We start from the raw sequence: 23,449 nt of genomic DNA on the forward strand, positions 1-23,449 counted from the left end.
GAACCCACTTTAAAAACACCTAGTCTCTGTGACTGAATGTGAGACGTGAGAAACACCATTGCTCAGTTTAAGAGGCGTTCTTCCTTTCTCCAGCAGGATCTGCTCTGTTTTATGTGCAGAGGTGCAAGGCCACGTGTGCAAATCAGGAGAGTTCCATTTAACATGTGCAAGGACTCAGTATGGTATAGGCATGCTTTTTATAGAGCCCCTGTGATCCCAAATTGGCTTTAGGTTTGAAACCCTAAGCTTCGGTATGAAAAAAGACCAGGCACAGTGTCTTTGCTAATAATAGGGCTCACCTTTTGGAGCTGGACAGGGGGTGGTTCCCACTGACGGAGAACTCAGAGGATGGAATAAGCCTTCAGCCTGAACAAACAAACAGGGGCTTCCCTGGCCGCTCAGATGGTAAAGAATCCACCTGCAATGCAGGAGACCCAGGTTTGATCCCTGGGTTGGGAAGATCCCCTGGAGAAAGCAATGGCTACCCACTCCAGTGTTCTTGCCTGGAAAATCCATCCTATGGACAGAAGAGCCTGCTGGGCTACAGTCCATGGGGTTGCAAAGAGTCGGACACAACGGAGTGATTGAGTGGGGCAGCTCTGAACAAACAAATCTGCTGAGACTCTTTATCACCCAGGGGGCAAGCTTGATCATGTTCCTCTTGACACCCTCAAAGAGCTCTGACCCCCAACACAGGGGACCACAGGTGACTCTGAGAAGGTACCCAGATACTGGTGGTTTGAACCCTCTGTATAAGCTGGAGACACATACTAGCTCTTTACAGGGAAATTCTCCAAGTTCATGGCTAAAATCCAACCCAGTTAGAAAATGCTTCTTGAATAAGAATAAGCTAATGTCTGTGGCTTTATAGAATCTAAAGATGTCTTACTAAAAACCTAACAGTTTTTTTTTTTTTTTTACAAACAGCTGTGAAAATAAACCAGTGCCCTTCAGTGGACTCCCCCACGTGTGGGACCACCCCACCGCTGATCATGGATCTGTCAGTCAACTTCCAGGACACAGAACTGCAAGGGGGGTATTTTCTGTCCACGCTCCTTTGATGATATGGAGACGAGTGACCAACAGGCAAATGCAAAAAAAGCAAATGTGATTTTCAACTTTCTGGGTGGTGATTTTGGTACAGAAACAATTAAGTGGGGGCGGGGGGGGGGGTGCAGATTTAAGTAGATTTTCTTTTGGCATGTATGTGAAAGTTCTTATTCCCAGATGAAATAAAAAATCCCAAGCAAGGTGAGACACATCATTTTATGTACAAACAGTCAATGGTACAGATGGAGTTACTTTTTATAAATATCTGCAGCAAATCCCCTAAAAAAAAAAAAAAAGCTGTGAATAAAAACCACCTCACAGCACCAAGGGCCTGTCCTTCCCTAAAAGTGTTAACTTCCCAAGAGCCTATTCTTAGCCAAACACTTGTGGGGCCCTCCTGGGAAGGACAGGACCAGGCGAGAGCCTTCCCCTCTCCCCAGAGAGCTGAGGTGACGTGTAGGTCATCTGCTGCCCAGGACCCCGGAGTGATTAACCGTTTCTTCCCAAGACTTCAGTCATCCTTGTCAAGCTGCTGATTATACGTCTCTCTGTTTCCTGACAGGGGCCCAGAGCAAGGGAGGAAAGGAACCTACAATAGTGGGGGGAAGTAGAAAACTCTGGCTATTCTGATAAAAAACAAACAAACAACACTTTGTAATCAAGGCAATGTTGTAAAGCCAATGGATCCAGTTCAGTAGAAGGAACACTGTGATTCAGGCTTCCGGAATCTACAGACAAGCATTTTTTTTTTTTTTAAGGAAGAGAATTACTTAGCACCAATTTCTCTCTCTCTCTCCAGTAATATTTCCTTTTCCTCGGAGCCCTTGGCTGTAATGAGTCGGAGCGCAGTTCAGTGGTACTTTCCATCAGTAATGAAGCCGGGCAGGTGGGGGGCACGGTCACTTGGCACAAACAGCGCTCTCACACCAGTATGCAGCTCTGCTCAAGGGGGCCTCCTGACTCGGGGACACTGGCGGCCTCACCGTCTTCTCTGGGGGCTGGCTTTCCAGCCCCAAGGGGCTTCACTCAAAGCGACGCAGGTGGTTGTACAGAGACTGGACGTAGGTGAAGACGCACATGGGGTCTGGCTTGCGGCCCATCACCATCATGTCCTCCACCTCAATGAGGCGCTCACAGTTGGCCAGGTTCCTGAAACACAGAAGCCCCATCAGAATGTCAGCCCCAGCCACCAGCCAGCATCACTGCTGGGGAACACAGCTCAGCCCAGAGCTGGAGGCTCCTGAGTGCCCCCCAGTAGGGAATTCACATTACCCCACAAGAGTCGGTGGAGTTACTCTCTCTAATGCAGTGTATCCGGAACTCCCACGGGGAGGAAGCACCCTTCCAGCTCATGTTCTGACTTGACTGTTGTCTTTCAGTCTCTCAGTCCTGTCCAGCTCTGTGACCCCATGGACTGTGGCCGACCAGGGTCCTGAGTCCATGGGATTCTCCAGGCAAGAACACTGGAGTGGCTTGCCATTTCCTTCTCCAGGGCATCTTCCCGAACCAGGGACTGGACCTGCATCTCCTGCACTGGCAGGTGGGTTCTTTACCACGGAGCTACCAGAGAAGCCCTTTAGTTAACTAGTGAGCGAGTGAAAGTCGCTCAGTCGTGTCCGACTCTTTTCGACCCCACGGACTGTAGCCCACCAGGCTCTTCTGTCCATGGGATTCTCCTGGCAAGAATATTGGAGTGGGTTGCCACTCCTTTCTCCAGGGGATCTTCCCAACCCAGGGATTGAACTGGGATCTCCTGCATTGCAGGCAGATTCTTTACCATCTGAGCCACCGGGGAAACCCAACTAGACTTACTTTAAATTTTCAATGAAATTCAATTTCCCTTTCAGGTTTCACTAAATATTAAGTTCTGCTAAAAACAATTTCAGTTTTTATTAATTTAGTCAAATTTATATGAATCAAAATGGTTAGCTTTATTGATAAACATCTAGCTCTGAAATTAAATTTCACTAAAAAAATCCAATGTGTATCAGCAGTATAAGGAGAATCAGCACAGACTATAAAAATAAATGTAAAATGAATCAGGTAAAAAATAAATCTACCCATATGCCTCCTAAAACAGTCTTTAACCTTTTTTTAAACCATAACCCATAGTTAGAGATCTTTCATGATTCAGCATACACATACCTGTATGCGGAAATAAAGTTTCACAAAAATACTGACCCTTTCTACTATTCATATTTTCTCTAGATTTCATCTTTATTTCACTCCCCACTTCTTTTTCAATTTTTTAAATGCTGGTCATGAGCCACTAAGGGGCTTCCCAGGTGGCTCAGTGGTAAAGAATCCACCTGCCAATGCAGGAGATGCGGGTCCCTGAGTCTGGAAGATCCCCTGGAGGAGGAAGTGGCAACCCACTCATGTATTCTTGCCTGGAAAATCCCATGGACAGAGGAGCCTGGTGGGCTACAGTCCATGGGGTTGCAAAGAGTCAGACACAACTAAGCATGCATACAACACAAGGGTCACAACAACTCAAAGGTTTAAAAATTGCTTAAACTCATCTTGAGAGCCTCCCTCAACTCTGCCCTAGGCCTCATGCTCTGGGAAATACTGATTTAACTTCTGGCCCACTGGGGTAGAAGAATGTGGAAACTGGGGCCTTTCACTGGGCTGGAAAAACAGCTGTTCACTCCATTGTTCCCAGCTAGAGTGGGAACCAAAGGTATGGGCTTCAGGGTCTCGCGGGGATGAGCATGCACCCAGGAGTAATGGCAAGGGTCCTCTGTGATGCCCAGCACAGCCCCTTTCCCACCCTGCACCAGATGTGGCCAGACCCAGAAGGCCCAAAAGCAACTGCACTTGGTCCAGTCAGCAGTGTCCTTCCTTCAGCAACTGTGTGCCCTCTTGTTCCAGGGTCCCTGGTCTTTTTGCCCCCATATACGAGGGGCTGGATGAAGCACAAGCTGGAATCAAGACTGCTGGGAGAACTATTAATAACCTCAGATATGCTGATGACACCACCCATATGGCAGAAAGCGAAGAACTAAAGAGCCTCTTGATGAAAGTGAGAGGAGGGTGAAAAAGTTGGCTTAAAACTCAACATTCAGAAAACTAAGATCACGGCATCTGGTCCCATCACTTCATGACAAATAGATGGGGAAACAGTGACAGACTATTTTTCGGGGCTCCAAAATCACTGCAGATGGTGACTGCAGCCATGAAACTAAAAGATGCTTGTCCCTTGGAAGAAAAGCTATGGCCAACCGAGACAGCATGTTAAAAAGTAGAGACATTACTTTGCGAAAAAGGTCTGTCTAGTCAAAGCTATGGTTTTTCTAGTAGTTATGTATGGATGTGAGAGTTGGACCATAAAGGAAGCTGAGCACTGAAGAACTGATGCTTTTGAACTGTGGAGTTGGAGAAGACTCTTGAGAGTCTCTTGGACTGCAAGGAGATCCAGCCAGTCAATCCTAGAGGAAATCAGTCCTGATTATTCATTGGAAAGACTGTTGCTGAAGCTGAAACTCCAATACTTTGGCCACCTGATTTGAAGAACTGATTCATTAGAAAAGACCCTGATGCTGGGAAAGATTGAAGGCGGGAAGAGAAGGGGATGACAAAGGATGAGATGGTTGGATGGCAGCATGGACTTGATGGGCAAGAGTTTGTGCAAGCTCTGGGAGTTGGTGAAGGACAGGGAAGCCTGGTGTGCTGCAGTCTATGGGGGTCCCTAAGAGTCAGACACAATGGAGTGACTGAACTGAACTGATATGAGTGTCAGCATTCACACTCCAGCTGCACCCTTCCTAGCTACATGATTTGAGCAGAACACAACTTCTTGGGGCCTCAGTTTCCCCATCTGGAATAACAGCCACTTCACAGGGCGGTGGGAGGGATTAATGAGCAAATCACGCAAAGCAGTTCGAGTGGCGTCTGGCATGGAGAGTTCAGTAACTGTGAGTGGTGATCACTGTTGCTGTTTGTATCATCATGGTTCTCTCTAAACATCAGAGCGGGTCATCAGGGGAAAGTGGCCCGAACTGGAACTCTAAAGAGCTGGGTTCAGCTCTGCTCATTGCTCCACCCTTCTGTGCCAATTCCTGGGGGCAGGGTAGAAATCAGCTTCCCACTGCTGCTCCCCTTCCAGGCGGGTTTGTTCATGCCCAGTACCCCGAGAGCTTTCTACCAGTCCCTACCAGCTCCCCGGCTTGCTTGCTCCAAGACAAGGTGTGCAATATCAGCACGGGCCATCCTTTGGTGCTGGCCTGATACCAGGCCTCAGATCAGAAACCAAACGTCAGGGTGAAACAGAGATACCTGTTCTGGATCCCACTGCTGCTTCCCCCTGGGTTTGGAGTGAGCAGCTAGTAAAGAAATCTGATGGGTTCATGGGGTGGCGAGTGCTTCTGGACCGATGAGTGGGCACCCTTGCTCTCCAGGATGGGCCAGGGTGGGGCTCAGTGTCAAGGGGGTTGGCGCTCTGACAAGAGTGTGCATGCAAAGGTGCTTTGTTGAAAATCTGAGTTCCTGGGGAGGCCTTCAACCTGAGTCCACCTCCCTGAACTATCAGGTAGCATCTGAAGCCTCTTCCTCACCTGCAGCACAAGGAGAGATTCTCTACCCCCCTCCCTCCCACGGCTGCAGTCAGAGGATGCCAAGTGTGTGCCCAGGTTATCACCTCTGACAGCAGTGACCTCAGTAGTCAGTCCCTCCAGGGAATGCAGGTACCATTCAAACCCTAAACCTCAACCTTGGAAGAGAACTGAAATCCCATCCTCCAAACACCAACCCCCTGGTGGAGGCCCTGCCTCGGCTGTGCTCACCTCCAGGTCCAGGGAAGGGGCCCTAACTTCCTTCAAGGATGGTTCCAATCGCCCTGCTCTGACCATGGCAGGCTCTGACCATGAGGAAGTTCCTCCCAGCATTTCTTATGCTATTTTGCCTCTAAGTCCTTTCTACCTATTGTCCCCACAAGGCTATTCTCAGTCTAACTTTCTTCCCCACAGAAGAGCCTTTCGCATGTTGGAGGAAAATCTCTTTTCTCTTTTTTGGTTGCTCTGGGTCTTCATTGCAGCTCATGGGCTTTCTCCAGTTGCAGTGCCACGCTTACTCGCCCTGTGGCACATGGGATTCCAGTTCCCCAAACAGGGGTCAAAACCATGTCCCCACGTTGGAAGATGGGCTCTTAGCCACTGGATCACCAGCAAAGTCCCAGGAGAAAATCTTAATATCCACATCTTTCCCTACAACTAAACATGTCTGCTTCCTTCACTGTGCCCACAGTGGGTACCTGGGACCTCTGCCCTGAGCTGGTGGTTCTGGTTTCTCTCTAGCCCTCTTCATGGAAGAGCACCCAGAATCGCTGGCATGTTCTGAGTTTTGTCCAACCTGTGCTTCATTCTAGAGGCTGTGCTGGGCCTCCCAGTAAGGACATCCCTGCCCCTGCCCAGGGTGGCCCTCAGGATGGGCACTAAGGTCTGAACCTGGCATCACCCTCTACGCCCCCAGACAGGAAGCCATGGGCAAGATGCTGGCTTCCCCAGCAAAGAACCAGGGGACTGAGCCACATCCATCTTTCCCCACCCCACCAGCCATGACAGTAACGACAAGATTCCTATTCTAGCTGTGGCCATAGCTCCGTGGGACGGGATGTGAGCAAAGGAAAATGATGATGTGCACTGACTTTTATAAAAACATTACAGTCTCAAAATATTAGGGGCCCTGATTGCTTTTTAAGTGAAAACATGACTGCTTTTGTGAAAATAATACAAGCTTGTTTTAAACAGTTGGAGCAGCATGGAATAATAGTCCCAAGGAGAAAGTACAGATCATTTCAAATGTCACTGCACAGCAAGAACCAGAGTTACCCTCTGCCTTCTACCAATTTTAGATGGGTTTACTCAGCCCCACCTTGTTTGGGGTTAAGAAAGGGTCAGAGGGTTTTCTCCTATTACTTTCTATTGTGATCTTCAGTACCTACAAGGCTGTCAGGGAAATGGAGGAGGTGTGTGAGGGGCTATTTTTATTTGTTTAAGCCTTTTCTAAATGCAGCCTGGGATGCCAGGGCTTGACTACAGCCCCTATCTGGTTTTTCAGACACATGGGCACTACAAATAGCCTGGAAGCTCCTCAGCTGGGCCGTAACCTGAGAGCAGGACACATTCTCCGCAGGGCAAGGGGGAGCCTCAGGCACAGGGCCCGGGCAGGGCTTGCACAATGCCTGGAGATACGGGGAGAAGAGCGCGGAGGGTCACACACCCATTCTATGGGCCAGTCCTCCCGCTTTCCAAGCCCTGAGCACCTGTCCAATAAGGGGAGCTCACCGAGCTGTCAGCACCACATCACTCACACAGATTAGGCCCCCGGAATCTCTGGGGAGGCAAATTATTGGTAGAGGGGCACACAAACCCCTCTCACTCCCCAGGTTCTAGAGGTGTGTGCTTTTAAGACCCCTTGCTCACTGAAGGGTCTGGAAACATCTCCTTCCTGATGTCAGGGAGCCCTGACCCTGCCGCCTTCCCTCCTCCGGTCGCTCCCCCGTGCCCGCCGCAGACTGCCTGTCCCAGGTCCGCCCTGCCGCCCCAGGTCCGTCCTGCTGCCCCTGTGGTCTCTGATGGCTTCTCATAGCCCTGTGGGTCTGCCTGGCTTTTGCTGTCTAACCCCAGTGCCTGTTAAGATGCTGATAATCAGTATTCTCCTGGAGGTCTCCCTGTGTTTTCTTTTCAGCTTTTTTCTTTTGTATCATTATTATTTTTTTAGTTTATTTTTCTCAGCTTAAAAAAATATTTATTTATGGCTGTGCCGGGTCTTCATGGCTGTGCGGGCTTTCTCTGGCTGCGGCGAGAGGAGGCTACCCTCTAGCTGTGGTGCACGGGCTTCCCACTGTGTGGCTTCTCTTGCTGCGGAGCACAGGCTCTAGGCGCCCGAGCTTCAGTTGTTTCAGCCCGCGGGCTTCAGTAGTTGTGGCTTGTGGGCTCTAGAGTGCAGGCTCAGTAGTTCTGGCCCACAGGCTCAGCTGCTCCACGGAATGTGGAATCTTCCCCGACCAGGGATTGAACCCCCGTTCCTGACGCTGTCGGGTGGATTTCTTAACCTCTGGACCACCGGGGAAGTCCCCCTTTCCAGCTTTTCTAACCAACTTATTGTCCAGGAAACTATGTGAGCCAAACCAGGAGGCCTCGGGCGGGCAGGCCCACCTCCCAGCTTGCTCCCCCAGGTACCTGGGAGGTGATATACCAGATGACTCACAGGGGGAGGCACCTTCCTCCCGCTCAGGCCTGCTGTAGTCGCCCCTCCCATACCTCTCGAGTCAGCAGAAAGCAAGAACTCATCTCAGGGGCCCACAGACCATCCTCCCCTCCCCAGCCAGCCGGGAGCAGGCTCAGGCCACAGGGAGGCAAGGCCAATTTTTACCTCGTTGTTTGCTCTGGGTAGGAGAGAGGCAAAACCTGGAGCAGGCTCCCCCCACTCCCGCCCCTGATTTGGGAATAGAAGAAACATCTGGTTGGAGTCTGCAGGCGCTGTGAGCTCAAACCTCGTGCTGAGCCACGAATCTCTCTGGCTTCGGCTGCCAAGGGAAGTTGTGCTCCCTGCAAGCTGGGGTGCAGGGCCACCATCCCAGCCCCACCCCCCTTTCCTGCACAAGCCCAGCCTGGTCCAGGGCTTAGGGTGACCGAGGCAGCCAGGGCCTGAGCTGGCATGGCCTGGCCCCCTGAACTCGACGGGTCAGCCAAGGGTAGCCTCACTCTGTGTGGGTGGGACTTGGGGTGCCCACATCAGAGCTCCAGGCCCTGTACCCTCTGACCATGTGCTGTTTTGACAGCCACCCTTTCTAGGCTTGCAAACAGCTGGATCTCCTCCTGGGGAGACGCCCCCTTCCCAACATGGAGCTGTTACACTTGGCTTTCCTTCAGCATCGTCTGGGCTCAGTTGTGTAACACACTCCATCCAGAGCTGTTTCTGCAATTAGGATGACAGCAAATCCCAAGCAGCCAAGAAAGGAATGACTTTCAAAGTATACAAGGGGTTCTTGTGACCCCAAGGGGACCGAGGAGCCATGCACGTCATCTGGGGCAACACAACGGGGCAACACCGGGGGCCGAGCGATCAGACTCAGGTCCTCCGATCTGTCCCCCAGGGCGAGACCCTCGGTACCGGGCTCTGGGATGTAACCTGTGAGCTGCGACTCCTTCTCCAGCCAGGCTCAGGGCCAGGGCGTGGGGGCTGGAACAGACTGAGGGGGGCAGGCAAGGCAGTAGGGAGGGCACCTCCTGGACACAGGCACCAGGGCTGCAGACAAGACACGGAAGGGGCCAGGCACACCCGGATGGCACAAAGGAGGGCGGGTAGGAGAGAATGATAAATGTTCCCTCCAGGAAACTCGGGCTCTGGGGAGGCCTTACTGCTCTCCAACCCTCCTTCCCTTAATTTCCAACATCAGGCAGCCCTCAATACCCTCATCTCTACCCCGGTGCCTGCCCTGGATTGGGGTGGGGGACACGATGAACTGCGGCAGCAGCTCCCCCGCCCTCTGCCTCTGTGTTCAACGCACAGGAGGCCCTGGGGTGAGGGCAGGAGGAGGGGGAAGGCAGGGTATTTATTCCCTAACCCTTCCTGCCCAGTCATTGTGAGCTGGTCACACCCACCCACTGCCCCGAAGCATGGCTCTGCTAGCCAGCCCTCTGCGTAGAGCTGCTCTCCCCAGCCCGAGGGTATCGCAGGACACCTGGCTCCTTCCCTCACTCCAGCCCACTCATTTACAAGGAATCCCTCTGTTAAACTCTCTTGCCTACTCAATTTGAACGCACCACCGCCCACCCCCCACCAGAGCCCTGACTGGTACACCCCTCTTTGCCACTCTCCTGATGCCCTGGGGTAGCCTTCAACCTATAACCAAATCCCAAGCTCCCCAGCACCTCCCGACACCAGAATCACCCCTCACCCCCTCCTCTCCCTATGTGAAAGTCCCTCAGTCATGTCCAACTCTTTTGCAACCCCATGGACTGTAGCCTACCACGCTCCTCTGTCCATGGAATTCTCCAGGCAAGAATACTGAAGTGGGTTGTCATTCTCTTCTCCAGGGGATCCTCCCAACCCAGGGATCAAGCCCAGGTCTCCTACACTACAGCCAGATTCTTTACCGTCTCAGCCACCAGGGAAGCCCCTCCTCTCTCTATGAGCATGTCTTAAGAAGGTAGGCAATTTTATAATCAACGCTTTTGATCACATTTAGGGGAGCAAAATGGACCCACTGGAGAAGTCTGAAATGTCCCCCAGGCAGATATTACTCAATTTCCTGCTGTTCAGCAGCTGGGGCTTCCAAAGCAACCGCGCCTTCCGACCCCCCAGACTCACTCGGCCATGGTGAAGGCCAGCTCGAAGTTCTGCCGCCGCTGTGTGGGGCTCAGCGCGTTGTAGTCAAAGGCGTCAGGGAAGAAGGAGTGCACTAGGGCGCAGAAGGCCATCCCATCGCTCCAGCTGGAGGAGAAGTTCTGCAGGTCCACGTGCTGTGAGGCCAAGGCAAGGGGATGAGGTGGAGAGGGGGTACGGTGCCGGCCTCAGCTCCCCCGCCTGACCCGACTCTGAGGTCCTCCCAGCCACTTCCCAGGCAACCATCCACCCAGCTCGGTAACAAGTGCCTGTGCTTGCTGGACTCCCAGCTGGGGACCCATCGGAAGGGCGTGGTTTCTCCAGCTGCTACCCCTCCGTCCAGGCCTGGGGTTCCTGGAACGACAGCCGGGGGCGATGCCCACTCCAGCCTCTGGTCGGGGTCCCAGTGGCCCAGCCGGGCTCACCTGGTAGCCGAGCGTTTTGCTGCGGCACCACTCGAGCAGGATCTGCTTGATGCTGCTGGCGCTGGCCACGCCGAAGCTCTGCGAGCGCTTCAGCTTCGCCCGGGTCTCGCCCTTCCCCCTGCGGACAGAGGGCAGGCGGGCTGGGTCGGGGGCTGCCCCTCAGCTGCCATCTCCTCAGAGACCACGCTCCACCTGCTCACTCAGGTAGCACGCACGCTCCCGACCCCACACCCTCATCCAGGCAGGAGCCATGGATCCCAGAGCACAGCCTGCCTCGATGGGGTCTGACAGACCAGCTTTTACTCACTACACTGGTGGTCTGGGGGCAGAGGGCCTGAGCCCACCGGCCCGTGCTCCTCCCCTCTGCCTGGAGCATCCGCTCCACCTCCCTTCATCCCACCCTCCTCTGAGGCTCCCTCTTGGGCTGCCCTCCTTGACGGCTCTTTCCTAGCCCAGAGGGATAGTTTTCTCCTCTGGGTCCTATGGACACTCCTTGATGGCCAAGATCAGGTTGTCAGGGTCAGTGGGATACTTCCTGGGTCTGTCCCCCTCACTAGAGACAGAGCCTTGAGAGCTGGGACTCGGGGTGCAGTTATCATCACACTGGCCTGGGCCTACCATTCAAGCAGTAGGCGTTAGTATCACCAGAGGAAGGCAAGCTGGATAAATTTGCAAAGTTGGACTCGATCTCTAAGGGGGTGGCGTTGGGGTGTGAGGAGGGGCTGGTGGGCCCTTGGGTCTCACTGTGTCACCTCCCAGCTCCTACCAGGAACCCCAGGGACTGCCTTCTGGTCTCCCCTGTCACGCCCTGAAACCAACTGCTCCAGTTGGGTGAGGAATGTGGGTGTGAGGGTGGCCAGGGGCCCCTCTGGAATGCAGGGAGAGGGGCTGGGCTCTCACCAGGCCTTGCCTGGCTCGTCTGCCCCCTCCTCTCCTCCCTCCATTGGGGCTGCCTACCCCTCAGCCCACCCCACCCCGTCGTCGGCCCTGACCTTGTGTTTTGCCCAAGAGGTCACATACTGGGGAACAGAAAGGCCCAGCTTTGCTGTGCTGTGCCTGCCTGACCCTGGTCTGAGTCCTGGCCTCCTCTGGGGCCTGACTGATCTGGAGAGCATCCGTACTTGCCGGCTGTATCCTGCTCCCATTTCTCAAACAACGCCTTCCGGGCCTGTGCTCCCGAGGTGCGGGGCAGAGTCTGTGACCTCACCAACTCCCGGCGACGCTCCCCCGGCCGATGGGCCTGAGTCGTGGCTGGTGGGTGCGGGGATGGCGGTGACTGGGGTGGCGTCACCAGCGGAGGGCTGAGTCAGGGAGGGAGAGAACCACGGAGTCAGGAACACAGACCCGCCCATTGCCAGCTCACCGGAGGCCCCCGGTCTCCCACCCCAGGTCCCCTGCCCCACTGAGTGTGAAATGAGGCAGCAACTGGGCTGCAGGGAGAAAGGAAGCATCACTGGCTCTAGTCCCCAACCGGTTCTGCAGGTTTTCTGAGCTGAACTGTTCTCTGAGGCAGGCCAGACAGGCCGTGGGCCCCCTCTCTGGGAGTAATCACCCCTTGGCAGGTGTCAGTGCCTGGGGTTGGGGGGCATCCTCCTTGCAGGAGGTGAACCCAGAGCCACTCCCAGGGCCAGGCCCCCTCTGTGCCACCACTGAAAAGCTCCCCTTTGTCTCCCCCAGAACAGTTCGCCAGAAAGTCACAATCCTCCTTTCATTATTAAAAGGAGGTGGGGGGATGGGGAGGTCAAGCCAGCCCCGCCCCCAGCTCTGATCACAATCCAGTGTGCCTGGGGGAGCCTGGGGACCACTGTAGGCCAGGAGGCGGCAGACCTGCCCCAGCCTGGGGGTCAGTCCCTCCAGGGACCTCCTTGGCCAGGGACTGGAAGCACCAGGCTGGAGAGGAGGGGCCCAGCCAGGATGGATGAAGAGAAAGCAGGAGATGGTCCCACGCGCCATCTTCCTGGGTGGACTGAGACACCCCTCCAGTCTGTGCACGGACTTGCTTTCAAGGATCCTAAGTGAAACCAGTCTGCAGCCGTAAAACCCTCTACCTCCCAGCCTCACTGCATTATTTCCCTGGAGGTCAGCACAGGGAGCTCCCTGCAGGGGCCCAGGCAGCCTGGGTCCAAGGCAAAGCCCAGACGCTTCCTGGGGAGGGACGACCCCTCCCCACCGGGGACTGGGGCCCTGACTCAGACTCACCTGTCGTTGCTCCTGCTGGCCATCATTGCCCCGAAGCCAGAGCTGGACAGAGACCGTGGGGCGGAAGAATTCTTCTCTGAGGGACAAGGCAAGAGAGATAAATAACAAACCCTGGCCTCAGGGTGTGGGGGGTACCACTGCCTGCCTCCCTTCCGCTGACCTGGCCCTGTGCCCTTTACCCAGCGTCACTCCAGGGCATGGGCGGGATCCCTGGGCTAAGCTGGCCCTGCCTCGGCCAGCAGTTGAGGACAAACGATGCTGGGGACATAGAGCAGTAACATAAAAGAGGCCTTTTACAGTGTTCCCTCCTGCTTTTGAGAGTACAGAGCCCAGGGCCTCCTGGGCTGCGGCCCATAAACACTTTGATCCCGAGTCTTCATTCTGGAAACCTCCACAGCCCAACCCCAGGACTTGCCACTGAGGCCTGACCCCAGGCCCCAGGGGCCACACCAGAGTGTGCAGGGTGAGAGGCCGCCTTCCAGTCACAGCCTTGACCTGTAGGAAAAACCACGGTGGTGTCCTACAGGGTTGATGCTACTTCACAGCATCTCTAGCGGAGGAGTCAGGAAGGAGGGGCCCCATATGGTGGAGCTGACGAACTAGGGAAAGGGGTCACGGCAACAGGCTGGGGAGGAGGCTAGGGGTTGGCCAACACTCCCACCCCACCCCAGCCCCTGCCCTCCCTCCCACGCTGAGGCCATGCATCCCCTCCTGCTCCTACCACTGGGACTGGGAGTCCAGGGGGTGGTAGCCTCGCTGGGGCTCGAGCTGAGACCCCCCAGGATGGCGGCAGATGTGGGAGACAGAGCTGTGGCTGAGGTCTCCCCAGAGAATCTCTCGGAGACTCGCGTGACGGCTGTGACTGGCTGGTGAGGCAGCCGCAAAGAGAGGCTCACAGGGCGAGGCTTGGGGGGCTCTGGTCCTGGGATGGTTTGAGTGGTCTCGGGGGGTCCATCACCTGGACCTGGAACACGTGACCAGCAGGGGTGGAGCCGTCAGCTGTGGCATCCACAGGGGCTTCAGACCCTCCCCCAAGGACTTTAGTCTCTGAACCCTCTTCCCACCTCCTCCAGGAAGGTCTCCCCGATCACTCCAATCTCCCTGACCTCTCCCTGCCGCTCCAACCAGAGCTGGCATGTGCTGCAACTTTCAATAAACTGCCTGTTTACTAGACAGACAGTTCAATAAATAGTTGCCTCTCTTTCTACCCAGTTCAGCAGTTGGATGATTCCTCAGCCCCTGCTTGCTTTCCTCCAGAAGTGAGGAAGCTCACCACCTTTCAAGAGCTCTCATTTTTTTTCCTGTGTTTACAAAGCTCTACTTCACCCTGAATGAGGCTGCTCTCCTGTCAGCCTCTCTACCCACCGGGGTTTAGGTGCAAGTCCTCTGTCCCAGGCAAGAGCTGGCCTGGCACAGAGGCACAGCCGAAGCACTGACCCTGAAGCTACCCAGCTCGCCCTCCTTTGCCGTCATCCCCTACCTGCCCCGGGCTGGTGCCCGTTCTCAATGATGCATGAGTTTGAGGTCCTTCTCATCTCCAACTCACTGGCCTCGTCATGGTGGTCCACGCTCTATAGAGAGACAAACCCCGCCCAGACCCAGTCAGCTGGGGCCAGCTGCCCCTCCCCTAAAATCATTGCCAGAGACCCTCCCTGATTCTGGCAGGACAAACATTTTGAGAGAGACAGTTCTGGGGTAGGGAGGGTGTTCGGTGATGGGCCCCTATCATATAAGACGCTGACATGGACTCAGCGTCACAACTGAGCCCCCAGGATCCTGGAGGCAAAAGCCTCCACTGGGCTCATCCCAGACCATCAAAATGCTCGAGTAAAGGTCCTGACTGGGAGTTCCAGGGTTTCCTTGGTGGCTCAGTGGTAAAGAATCCACCTGCCAATGCAGGACACTGGTTCAATCCCTGGTCAAGGGAGATCCCACGAGCCACGGAGCAGCTAAACCCATTACACCACAAGTATTCAGCCCGTGCTCCGGAGCCCATGAGCAGTAACTGCTGAAGCCCCCAGAGCCTGCTGCAACAAGAGAAACCACTGCAGTGAGAAGTCCACACATAGCAACTAGAGAGTAGCCCCTGCTCGTACAACCGGAGAAAGCCTGTGCATAGCAACCAAGACCCAGCACAGCCAAAAATAAATACATCTTAAGGGAAAAAAAAGAGGCTGGGAGTCCAAAGGAATACCCAAGGCACCCAACCCCTTTGCTCAGGCTGGACCAGATGACTGGGGTCAGGAGAACCTGGCCTGGGGCCGTGTCGGGAGCCCAAACCCAGTGACCTAAGTAAGGTCCTTCTGGGCCAACAATCGGCCCTGAAGCCCTCATGCTGAGGTCTTTTAATTGGCTGCAGGGTCACAAGATTTGCCTGGATGTCCAGAGTACAGAGGCCTTATTGGTTCCATCGACCCCTCCATTCCTTCTGGCCTGCAGCAGTTGGGGGTGTCATGCGGAGAGAGAGAGCCAAGACCAAGAGCCAGGTGACCCAGGTCAGATGGTTGTGCCCCCTCTGGGTCAGTCTCCCTGCTGGAGATGGGGGGGTAGGCTACGCAAACCTCCATCATTCTGGCGCCTGCCAGGCCATCAGGCCCTTTGCCTGTGCATGCCACTTATACCACTTTGCTTCTGTTGTCCCAGGTCGATGCTAGCACACCCATTTTACAGATGGGACCCAAGGGCTCAGAAAAAGGACATGCACTGTCCAAGGTTACCCAGTAAGAAACAACTAAGATTCGTGGTCAGGACAGATGTTCTCTTCAGCCTTGGCCCTGCCCTGCCTACATGGAGGGAGGTTGGAGAGTACAGAGTCTCTGTGAGCCTGATGGGGTCTGCCTGGCAAGAGAGGGACACAGAGGCAGACCCTGATCAGGGGCTCTACTCAGAGCCCATGATGAGCAGCTTGAGAGGTTGGCCGTAACTCTTCTTAGACACTGCCAGACTGGCCCTCTTGTCTACCAGGTTTCCAGATGACAACGGCCCATCCCTGGGTCCCAGTGGCTCAGCTATGACTGTAACGAGTACAAGAGGTATCCACCCTGCCATGAGGGGATCAGTGTGGTGTGGGAGCCAGGACTGTGAGCAGATGACGTCAATCCAGCCTGAAGGGCGTGCCTAGGACAGACTTCATCCAGCCCAGCGGGTCAGGGAAGCAGGGGTGGCTGAGCCCGGCGAGAGTAAGCCAGGTGGACCAGGAGTGGAAGCCATTCCCAGTAGAGCGACTGATAGCTGCCAACGCACATAGACATCAAGGCACAAAGTGTTCTGATCTGGTGGGTGGGGAGGCACTAAGCAGCTCAAGGTGCCATCCTGGAGAGCTTGGACTTGACTCCTTGGACAAGAAGGAACCCAAGGCCGTCAGCTCTGTTTTAGAAACATCCTTCAGAGACCAATGAGACAGTGGCATGGAAATGGGTGACCAGATGGCCAGTCACCTCCCTAGTCTCCGGTGGGGATCTGGGAAGCAGAGATGGGGCAGCGAAACAGTGGAGGACAAAAAGGACTCAGCGGTTTGGGGAGAGTAAGTGGATGTGGAGGTGGGGGGAGTCACACGTCTTCCAAGCCTGGGCTTTGGGCCTGGGGAATGTGACTACGGAGAGAGAAGCGGGTACTGGTGGGAAAATAAGGACTTCAATTTGGGACGTGAGTGTAAGGAGCCCCTGAGGCATCAGGGAGTTGAGGTCAGGAAGTAGCCGGATATTTGAGTCTGAAGTTTCAGAGGGAGGATGGACAAATAGAGAAGCAGGGGTCTCATGTCCAGAGCCCAGCAGAAGAGCTGGCTCGGGGCTGAAGAGGCCTGGGATGGGCACCATGTTCGGGGGCAGAGGAGGCATCTGCAGAGGAGAATAAGGAGCAGCAGCCAGAGGGAGGAGGGAGAAAACCGAAAGAACACTAAGAGAGGCAGGTGGAAGTATAACAAGAAGGCTGGCGCGTCAGCGGCTCCCAAGATGGCCTCAGGTCGAGGAAAAGAAGGTCAAGGCAAGATCTAAAAGGGTCCATTGGGGTTAACCCAAAAAGAGGTGCTGGGTGACAGTTTAGGAGCTGAATCAGAGGTAGAGGTGAAGGCAGGAGACAGCCTCGGGTTGAGATGGAGACACAGGAACTGCAACCGTGGCGGGGTGGGGGCGGGGAAAGGGGTTGGAAGGGCTCACCCAGGCGGAAGAGGGCGACGATGCTTAGAGGCTGAGAGAAAGACTCTAGCAGGGTGATGGGACCCTCTGTGGGGTGGGGACCCTGGGGAAGTGGAAGAGCATAGGATCAAGCCAGGGTTTGGAAAAGAGGTGGCCCCGTCCAACTTCCGGTTCAGAAGGATGGAGAGAGAGGTTCCCCAACCACTCATAGACACAGTGGAGAAAAGGGGGCCTCTCCTGGCCTCTCAGGGTGGGGGGCACCCCTAGAGCCTAACCTGAAGCCAACTCAGCAGATGGAGGGGAGACAGCCAGTCCCTCCCGAACTCCAGCCTCGCCTGTCAGCAGGGTGTGCAGCTCTGGGGGCTCCCTGACCCCCACCCCCCACACCCTACCCTGGTCCCACAGGTTCTGCAGGTCTAGGCAGGAGCCTGGAGGGCCCAGCTGATGGTGAAACCATCTTCTCAGGAATGTGGGTCTCTCTGCGGGGCCCCATAGACACCTGCTCCTGCATGATGCAGGCCCCGTGCTCCCCGGGATGGCCCAGGAGACCAGACACCACCATCAGACAGGAGGCAGGTTCCGAATTCCCACCAAGGGGTCTCCAGCAAAGCAAGAGGAAAGGGGCTGGACTGACTCATGCTGGGAGGCCAGACTCCCAGGTTCCCCCTGCCCCTCACTCCCCCATGCCTGAGACGGAAACCACTGCTCATGCAAGGAAAGGGCTCAACCCACACCTCAGACCAAGGGGCTCCTCAGAGGCCACCCTCCAACTCATCGTCACAGAAGCCTGAGGGTCGGGCTCACCCCTAACCTCACCCCATGACTAAAGGCAGCAGCAGAGTCAAGGCTGGGGTCTCCTACCCCAACCCCAGGCTCTTTCCACAAAGAGCTCATGCTTTCCAGGAGCAGGAAGGACCACTCGAGACAAATTTGTGCAATCAGGCCCCAGCTGTCTCACTGATGAGGGGAAGGGTGGGGTAACTGCCCCAGTGGGATCTGAGTCCCCAAGCCCAGCCACAGGCCCCCAGCACACTCCTGCAGTGGTGTTCCTTTGGTGGGGGCAGCCTGCTTCAGCCACAGAGAAGGGACTGGGGAGGGGGCCCTCTGCATGCTGGGGCCAGAGTAGAAGTCAAGTCACCGGAGAGCCCTGGGGACCAAACGGGTCCTGGGGAGCCAACTGTCACAGCCCCAAGACCTGGGCTTTGTCTGAAGAAGGGGGAGGCTCCTGGTCAGGGAGTCCAGGCCCAGGAATGTTAGGGAGAGAGGCAGAAGGCGGGGAGGTTGGGGGGAGGGGAGGTAAATCAGAGACACTCTTCCTGGGGAAGTTTTTAAACACTGTTGAGAGGGCAGGAATAATAGTTCAGGCATCCTTGGGGCTGCCTGACTCCACGCGGGCTTGTGCGTGTGGACGGGGCACATGTCAGCACGCCCAGCACAACCCCCATCCTGAGCCCCTAGCAAGGCTGTCCCAGCCTCCTCCTCCTCCTCACTCACTCACACCACCGGTTTTAAAGACTCAATTCAAACTTCTCCCCCAAGCATTTAACTCTCTTATCACACAGTGTGTCTGGGAAAGGAAGGCAGATAAGGCAAGTCTGGTTTCTTTCACGTCCGATCTCTGCTCCTGGCAGCCACTCGGGAGGGGCTCCACTGCCTCTGACATGGGGACCCAGTGGCTCCAGCTCAGCTGAGGACATTTCCAGGGACCAACTCTGGCGCAGCCTCCTGAGCCGGGCCTGGCCTGGCCTCAGGCTGCCCCCAGCCAGCTCCCTCCACTGGCCAGATCACAACTGTGGCTCCGTGGACACTCTTATGAACCCACTGGGTGGATGTCACTGTCATAACTACTCAGCCGGCTCGGCTCAGGGCCCATACAGGGCTGGGCCGGTCCTCCTGAGATACAAGGGACCTGAGGTTCAGCTAAGAGATGTCCCCACAGCCTCACAGCAAATGAGCCCTAAGCAGCTCCTGTTTGCTGCAGGGTCTCAGGCCTCCTACAGGGAGTCCTCCCTGATTACTCCCACCCTACTGCCCTGCCCTCTCCCTCCTCCCTGAGCCTCCCTGGCTGCTCACTACCTAGCAAGGTCAAGGTTTGTGCACTCACAAGTGGATTACTAAATCAACTCTGCATCGAGTTCAGAGCATATGTACATGCTGAATTCAACCCTCCTCCAACCCTGGCGGTTCCCACTTTGAAAGAGCAGGAAGTGAAAGGGTCTCAACTGAGGGTCTCTAAATCTCATTGCTTATCACAGAGGGGCAGTGGACAGCCCAGCCTCCACACTGCCTGACCACTGCCACCACTGGCTCTCATGTGTGGATAAGATCCTCACACCTAGACTCCCCGTCCAGCAACACACACACACTCAGACACAAGTTTGAGAGGCCAGACAGCCCTGGCACCCAGCTATGACTCTTTCCACTCTCGCTCTAGAGACCCGATTCCCTGTTCATGACCAAGCGCCTGATCACAAGCTGCTGGTCACAGCTGGAGAGTGACAACGTGTGGATGACTCCACACAGCACCCCTCCCTGCCCGAAACTGGCTCGGAGTCTGGGTGGGTGCTCCTGAGAGGCGGGCCGCAAGAGAAGTGGAGGCCAGTGCCTTGGGGCAGGGGGAAGCTGCCTGGGACCCAGAGAGCCTCTGATCCAATGGGAGACCTCGACCATCCTCCACCCACAGTACTGAACTCTGCCCACTGCCCCACCCACTCCAGGCTTTTCTGAAGCCCAGAACCTACTCCCCAACTGTGTCTCCATCCTAATCCCCCAAGAGGCTCCAAGAGGCTACGGCATCCCTGATGACCCCCAACCCCTTCTTCCAGAAGGCCCCCCCCTTCTCTCCAAGTCTAAGAATGGGCTTTCTGGGACCTCCGTGCTCCCTGGCAGCTCCTCGACCTCTGCAGAGGGCTCCAGCCTCACCTTCTCCCTCTGCTCCCCTGAAGACCCCACCCATTCTAGGGCTTCACCCACCAGCTCTGCCCTGCTGTCTTCCTCACCTCTGGTCTCGACCAGATCTGTGACTCCACCTGCTCTGGATCAGCTTCACCAGGATGTCCCTCACCCTCAGGACAACCCAAAGGGAACTGGCCTCTCCACAGATCTGTGACCCAGGAGTCCCCCGGCAGGGCTGTGCTCCCTGCCTCCCTGCTCACATCCAAAGACCGTCTCACCCTGATGACTGCACCTCCAAGACAGCACTGCAAGGCAGTCCCGACGCTCCCTCCACCCACCCTTGGCTGTCCTCTCCTTGGACCATCGCATTTAAGTTACCCTGCCTGCAACTGCCCTCCAACCCCCATCCATCCATGAGGGAGCTTGCTGGATACAAGGAGGAGCCTATTCCTTCCCTGGCCAGTGCCCCTCACCACCACCCAACAGCCAAGAGGACTAGCTCACCCCACATGAAAGTGAGTGTTAGCTGCTCTTTGCCACCCATGGGCTGCAGCCCGCCAGGCTGCTTTGTTTATAGGATTCTCCAGGCAAGAATATTGGAGTGGGTTACCATTCCGTTCTCCAGGGGATTTTCCTGACCCAGGGATTGACCCCGGGTCTCCTCCACGTTGTAGGTAGATTCTTTACCATTTGAGACACCAGGGAAGCCCCATGTGACTGAAGGCCAATTCCCACTTAAAATAGAAGACTGGAGACACTTCTACATATGTGTGTGAATTCATGTACATATGCATACATGACTCAGAGTATTTTTTTAAACCTTAGACAGCTGCTTCTGTGAATAGACAAGTAGCAAATGTATGTTAAAATAAAAGCTCAGAAACAGTCGATGACACAGTTTATTAGGTGCGTGCAATCTCACAGTGATGATATTATATCTTGGCCAAGTAGTGGTCATGCTCAAAGGGCAGAATTAAGCGTATCCATATTTCTAGACGGGCTTCCCAAGTGGCGCTAGGGGGAAAGAGCCTGCCCGCCAATGCAGGAGATTTAAGAGACACAGGTTTCATCCCTGGATCAGGAAGATCCCCTGGAGGAGGTCATGGCAACCGTTGCCAGTATTCTTGCCAGGAGAATCCCATGGACAGAGGAGCCTGGCAGGCTATGGTCCCTAGGGTTGCAAAGAGTTGGACACGACTGAAGTGACTTAGCACGCACGCATGCACATGTTCCTTGACATTGGGACACTCCGGGGCTCTGACACCAGCATGTTTAAGAACCTCTCACCCCACCCCCCAAGACAAAGCCCAACTCCCTGGCCCATCATCTGGGGGCCTTCTCAACTCACCCCTCTTCTCTCACACCCCACCAGGCTCCCCTCTGGCCACTGAGTCCTCTGAGCCTCTCTGAGGTGGTCAGTACAGCCTCACACACACTCCCTGCAGCAGCAGGTCCTAGGCCCCCAGCACAAAACCCGCTAGGATGAGACAATCCTAAGATGAGAATGCCCGCTCTGGCTGCCAGCGCTGCTGGGACTGCTCCATGTGGGGCCATCTCCCATCCAGGCTGGGACCTCTAGGGGCAAAGGTTAATCTGAAAACCTCCCCCCTCCGCTTCCAGCCCCTTGAGGTGCAGCGCAGCCCGCACAAGAGATCTGAATGAGTGATGGACTGAACTGAGGGGGACGGCAGGTGCAGACTACCCAGACCCTGGAAACCTAGCCCTGGAGCACGTGCCGGGGGCAGGGCGGAGAGTCCCACCCGAGGGCCGCTGTGCGCACCGGAGAGCATTCTGACGAGCCACTCCAGGAGGCCCGCAGTGACTGGTCCACACCGGCCTCCGCCCCGCCCCCCCGGAGTGTGGGTCGCTGGCCAGTCACTGACCCCAGAAATCTAGACTGCTCAGGACTGGTTCCCCTGGCCTCTACCCCAACCTCGTCTCTCCCATCACGGGAAGGAATCCCCGCCTCCGGTGAGTTCCCAAAGACTGTGCCCGGCTGCGCCCCAACAGACTGCGTCCTGCCCCCAACACTCACACGGCGCTGGAGTTCTCCACCTGGGTTAATCAATAACCCGAGCCGTTAGGCCTCAGTGAAGTGGCATCACAGGGGCGAGTCAACGGAGGTGGGGAAGTAGGGGGTGGGGGGTGTTGCTGACCATTCCAATACTTCGGCCAGGCCAGGGTTGGTGTTATAGCGCCCGAGTGCCAAGGACAGTGGAGACAGCGGGACAGAGCTCGGGGAAAATGGGACCTGGCTGCAAAGAAGGGACGGGGTCCGAGACAGGTGCGGCGGGCAGCCTAAGCCGGTGGTTTCCCCGACCGTAGCCGGACCCCCACGACCGGGTCGCAGCGGCAGGCGCACGCACTCGGGACCTAGGGGCGGCAGGGGTCGCGGAGCCCCTCTCCCCCGGCGCACGCGAACAGGCGCCCGCGCTCCCCTAGGCTCACCTGGCTGCGGCCGGACAGCGAGAAGGTGGCGTGGCTGGCGAACCGCGCAGTGCCCAGACGCGGCGCGCGGTTCGGGACGCCGGGCGCGGGCGGAGGGCTGGGCGTGTCGGGAGCGGGCGCCAGCCCGGTCGTCAAGCCCAGTGACTCCACCTGGCGCGTCAAGCGTTCGAGCTGCGTCTGCAGCCGCTGGTTGTCGCGCTGCAAATCGGCCACGGTGCGCGCCAGCGGCCCCGCCAGGCGCAGCGCCTCGGCCACGCGCTGCTCCACACCGCGCTGCAACCCCTGCATGTCCTCGTGAAGCGCGCGCACCGCGCCCTCCAGCGCCGCCTCGTAGCGGCCCAGCGCCTCGCGCACTGTGCGCGCCTCCTCGGCGTCGGGGGCCGGCTCCATGGCCCGGCCTGGCGCTTGTTTGTCGGGGAGATCGGGCCTGACCCGGAGAGAATAGTCGAGCTCCGCAGCTCTGGACGGCAACTGGCCACCCTCGGCTGGGTTCATCCGGAGGGGCGGTGGGAGGGGCGGGCGGAAGGCGGGGCGGGCCCAGTGAGCCCCGGGACTGGGCGCCACACGAGGGCGGGCCCTCAGGGGCGTGGTCAGCGGCTCCGGAGACCGCCCCCGCCCCGGTGTCCCGTGGGATGCCTCGAGGTGAGGGAGGTCCTGGGGGCAAATCCTACTGGGAGTGGAGACATCCCCACCCGACCCCACTCCCCGAGCCACACACACACACACACACACGCCCACACTCTGCTCAAAGAGACCTGAAAACCTCAGCAATAATTTCCAGACCCCCAACCCTCACCCTGGGCCTGTCACTGTCCCCTCCATGCCATGCACACAGCCCTCACAAGCACATATTCACCTATGGAGTCTTTGTCTGGAATTTCTTGCACCTGTTATAAGACCTAAGGGAGAAGGAGACAGGTGGTGAGGTCCCTCCCTGACTCTACCATTGTGCCTTCTCCCCTCCCAACC

The 23,449-nt window shown here is 56.3% G+C and overlaps 1 protein-coding gene across 1 annotated transcript; it reads right to left on the reverse strand.

Moving 5' to 3' along the window:
- Positions 1 to 1,247: 1,247 nt before the first annotated feature.
- Positions 1,248 to 22,957, reverse strand: SMTNL2 (smoothelin like 2). Its single transcript, XM_052658407.1, has 8 exons — positions 22,481 to 22,957; positions 14,485 to 14,575; positions 13,726 to 13,968; positions 13,005 to 13,080; positions 11,927 to 12,106; positions 10,806 to 10,923; positions 10,366 to 10,517; positions 1,248 to 2,199 (listed from the first exon to the last, which is right to left on the reverse strand). Exons 1-8 carry the CDS (start codon positions 22,868 to 22,870, stop codon positions 2,073 to 2,075), a joined length of 1,377 nt encoding a protein of 458 aa, XP_052514367.1. The 5' UTR covers positions 22,871 to 22,957; the 3' UTR covers positions 1,248 to 2,072.
- Between the last annotated feature and the right edge of the window lie 492 nt (positions 22,958 to 23,449).

Source organism: Budorcas taxicolor, chromosome 19, assembly GCF_023091745.1.
Source record: "Budorcas taxicolor isolate Tak-1 chromosome 19, Takin1.1, whole genome shotgun sequence".
In the NCBI taxonomy this organism is placed as follows: Eukaryota; Metazoa; Chordata; class Mammalia; order Artiodactyla; family Bovidae; genus Budorcas; species Budorcas taxicolor.

Excerpts from the sequence above, each read along its gene's own strand:
- SMTNL2 (XM_052658407.1), bottom strand. The coding sequence starts at position 22,870 with ATGGAGCCGGCCCCCGACGCCGAGGAGGCGCGCACAGTGCGCGAGGCG. Across the intron at positions 14,576-22,480 it reads CGCTGTCCGGCCGCAGCCAG|AGCGTGGACCACCATGACGA; the intron begins GTGAGCCTAGGG and ends GTCTCTCTATAG. Across the intron at positions 13,081-13,725 it reads CTGGACTCCCAGTCCCAGTG|AGAAGAATTCTTCCGCCCCA; the intron begins GTAGGAGCAGGA and ends CTTGTCCCTCAG.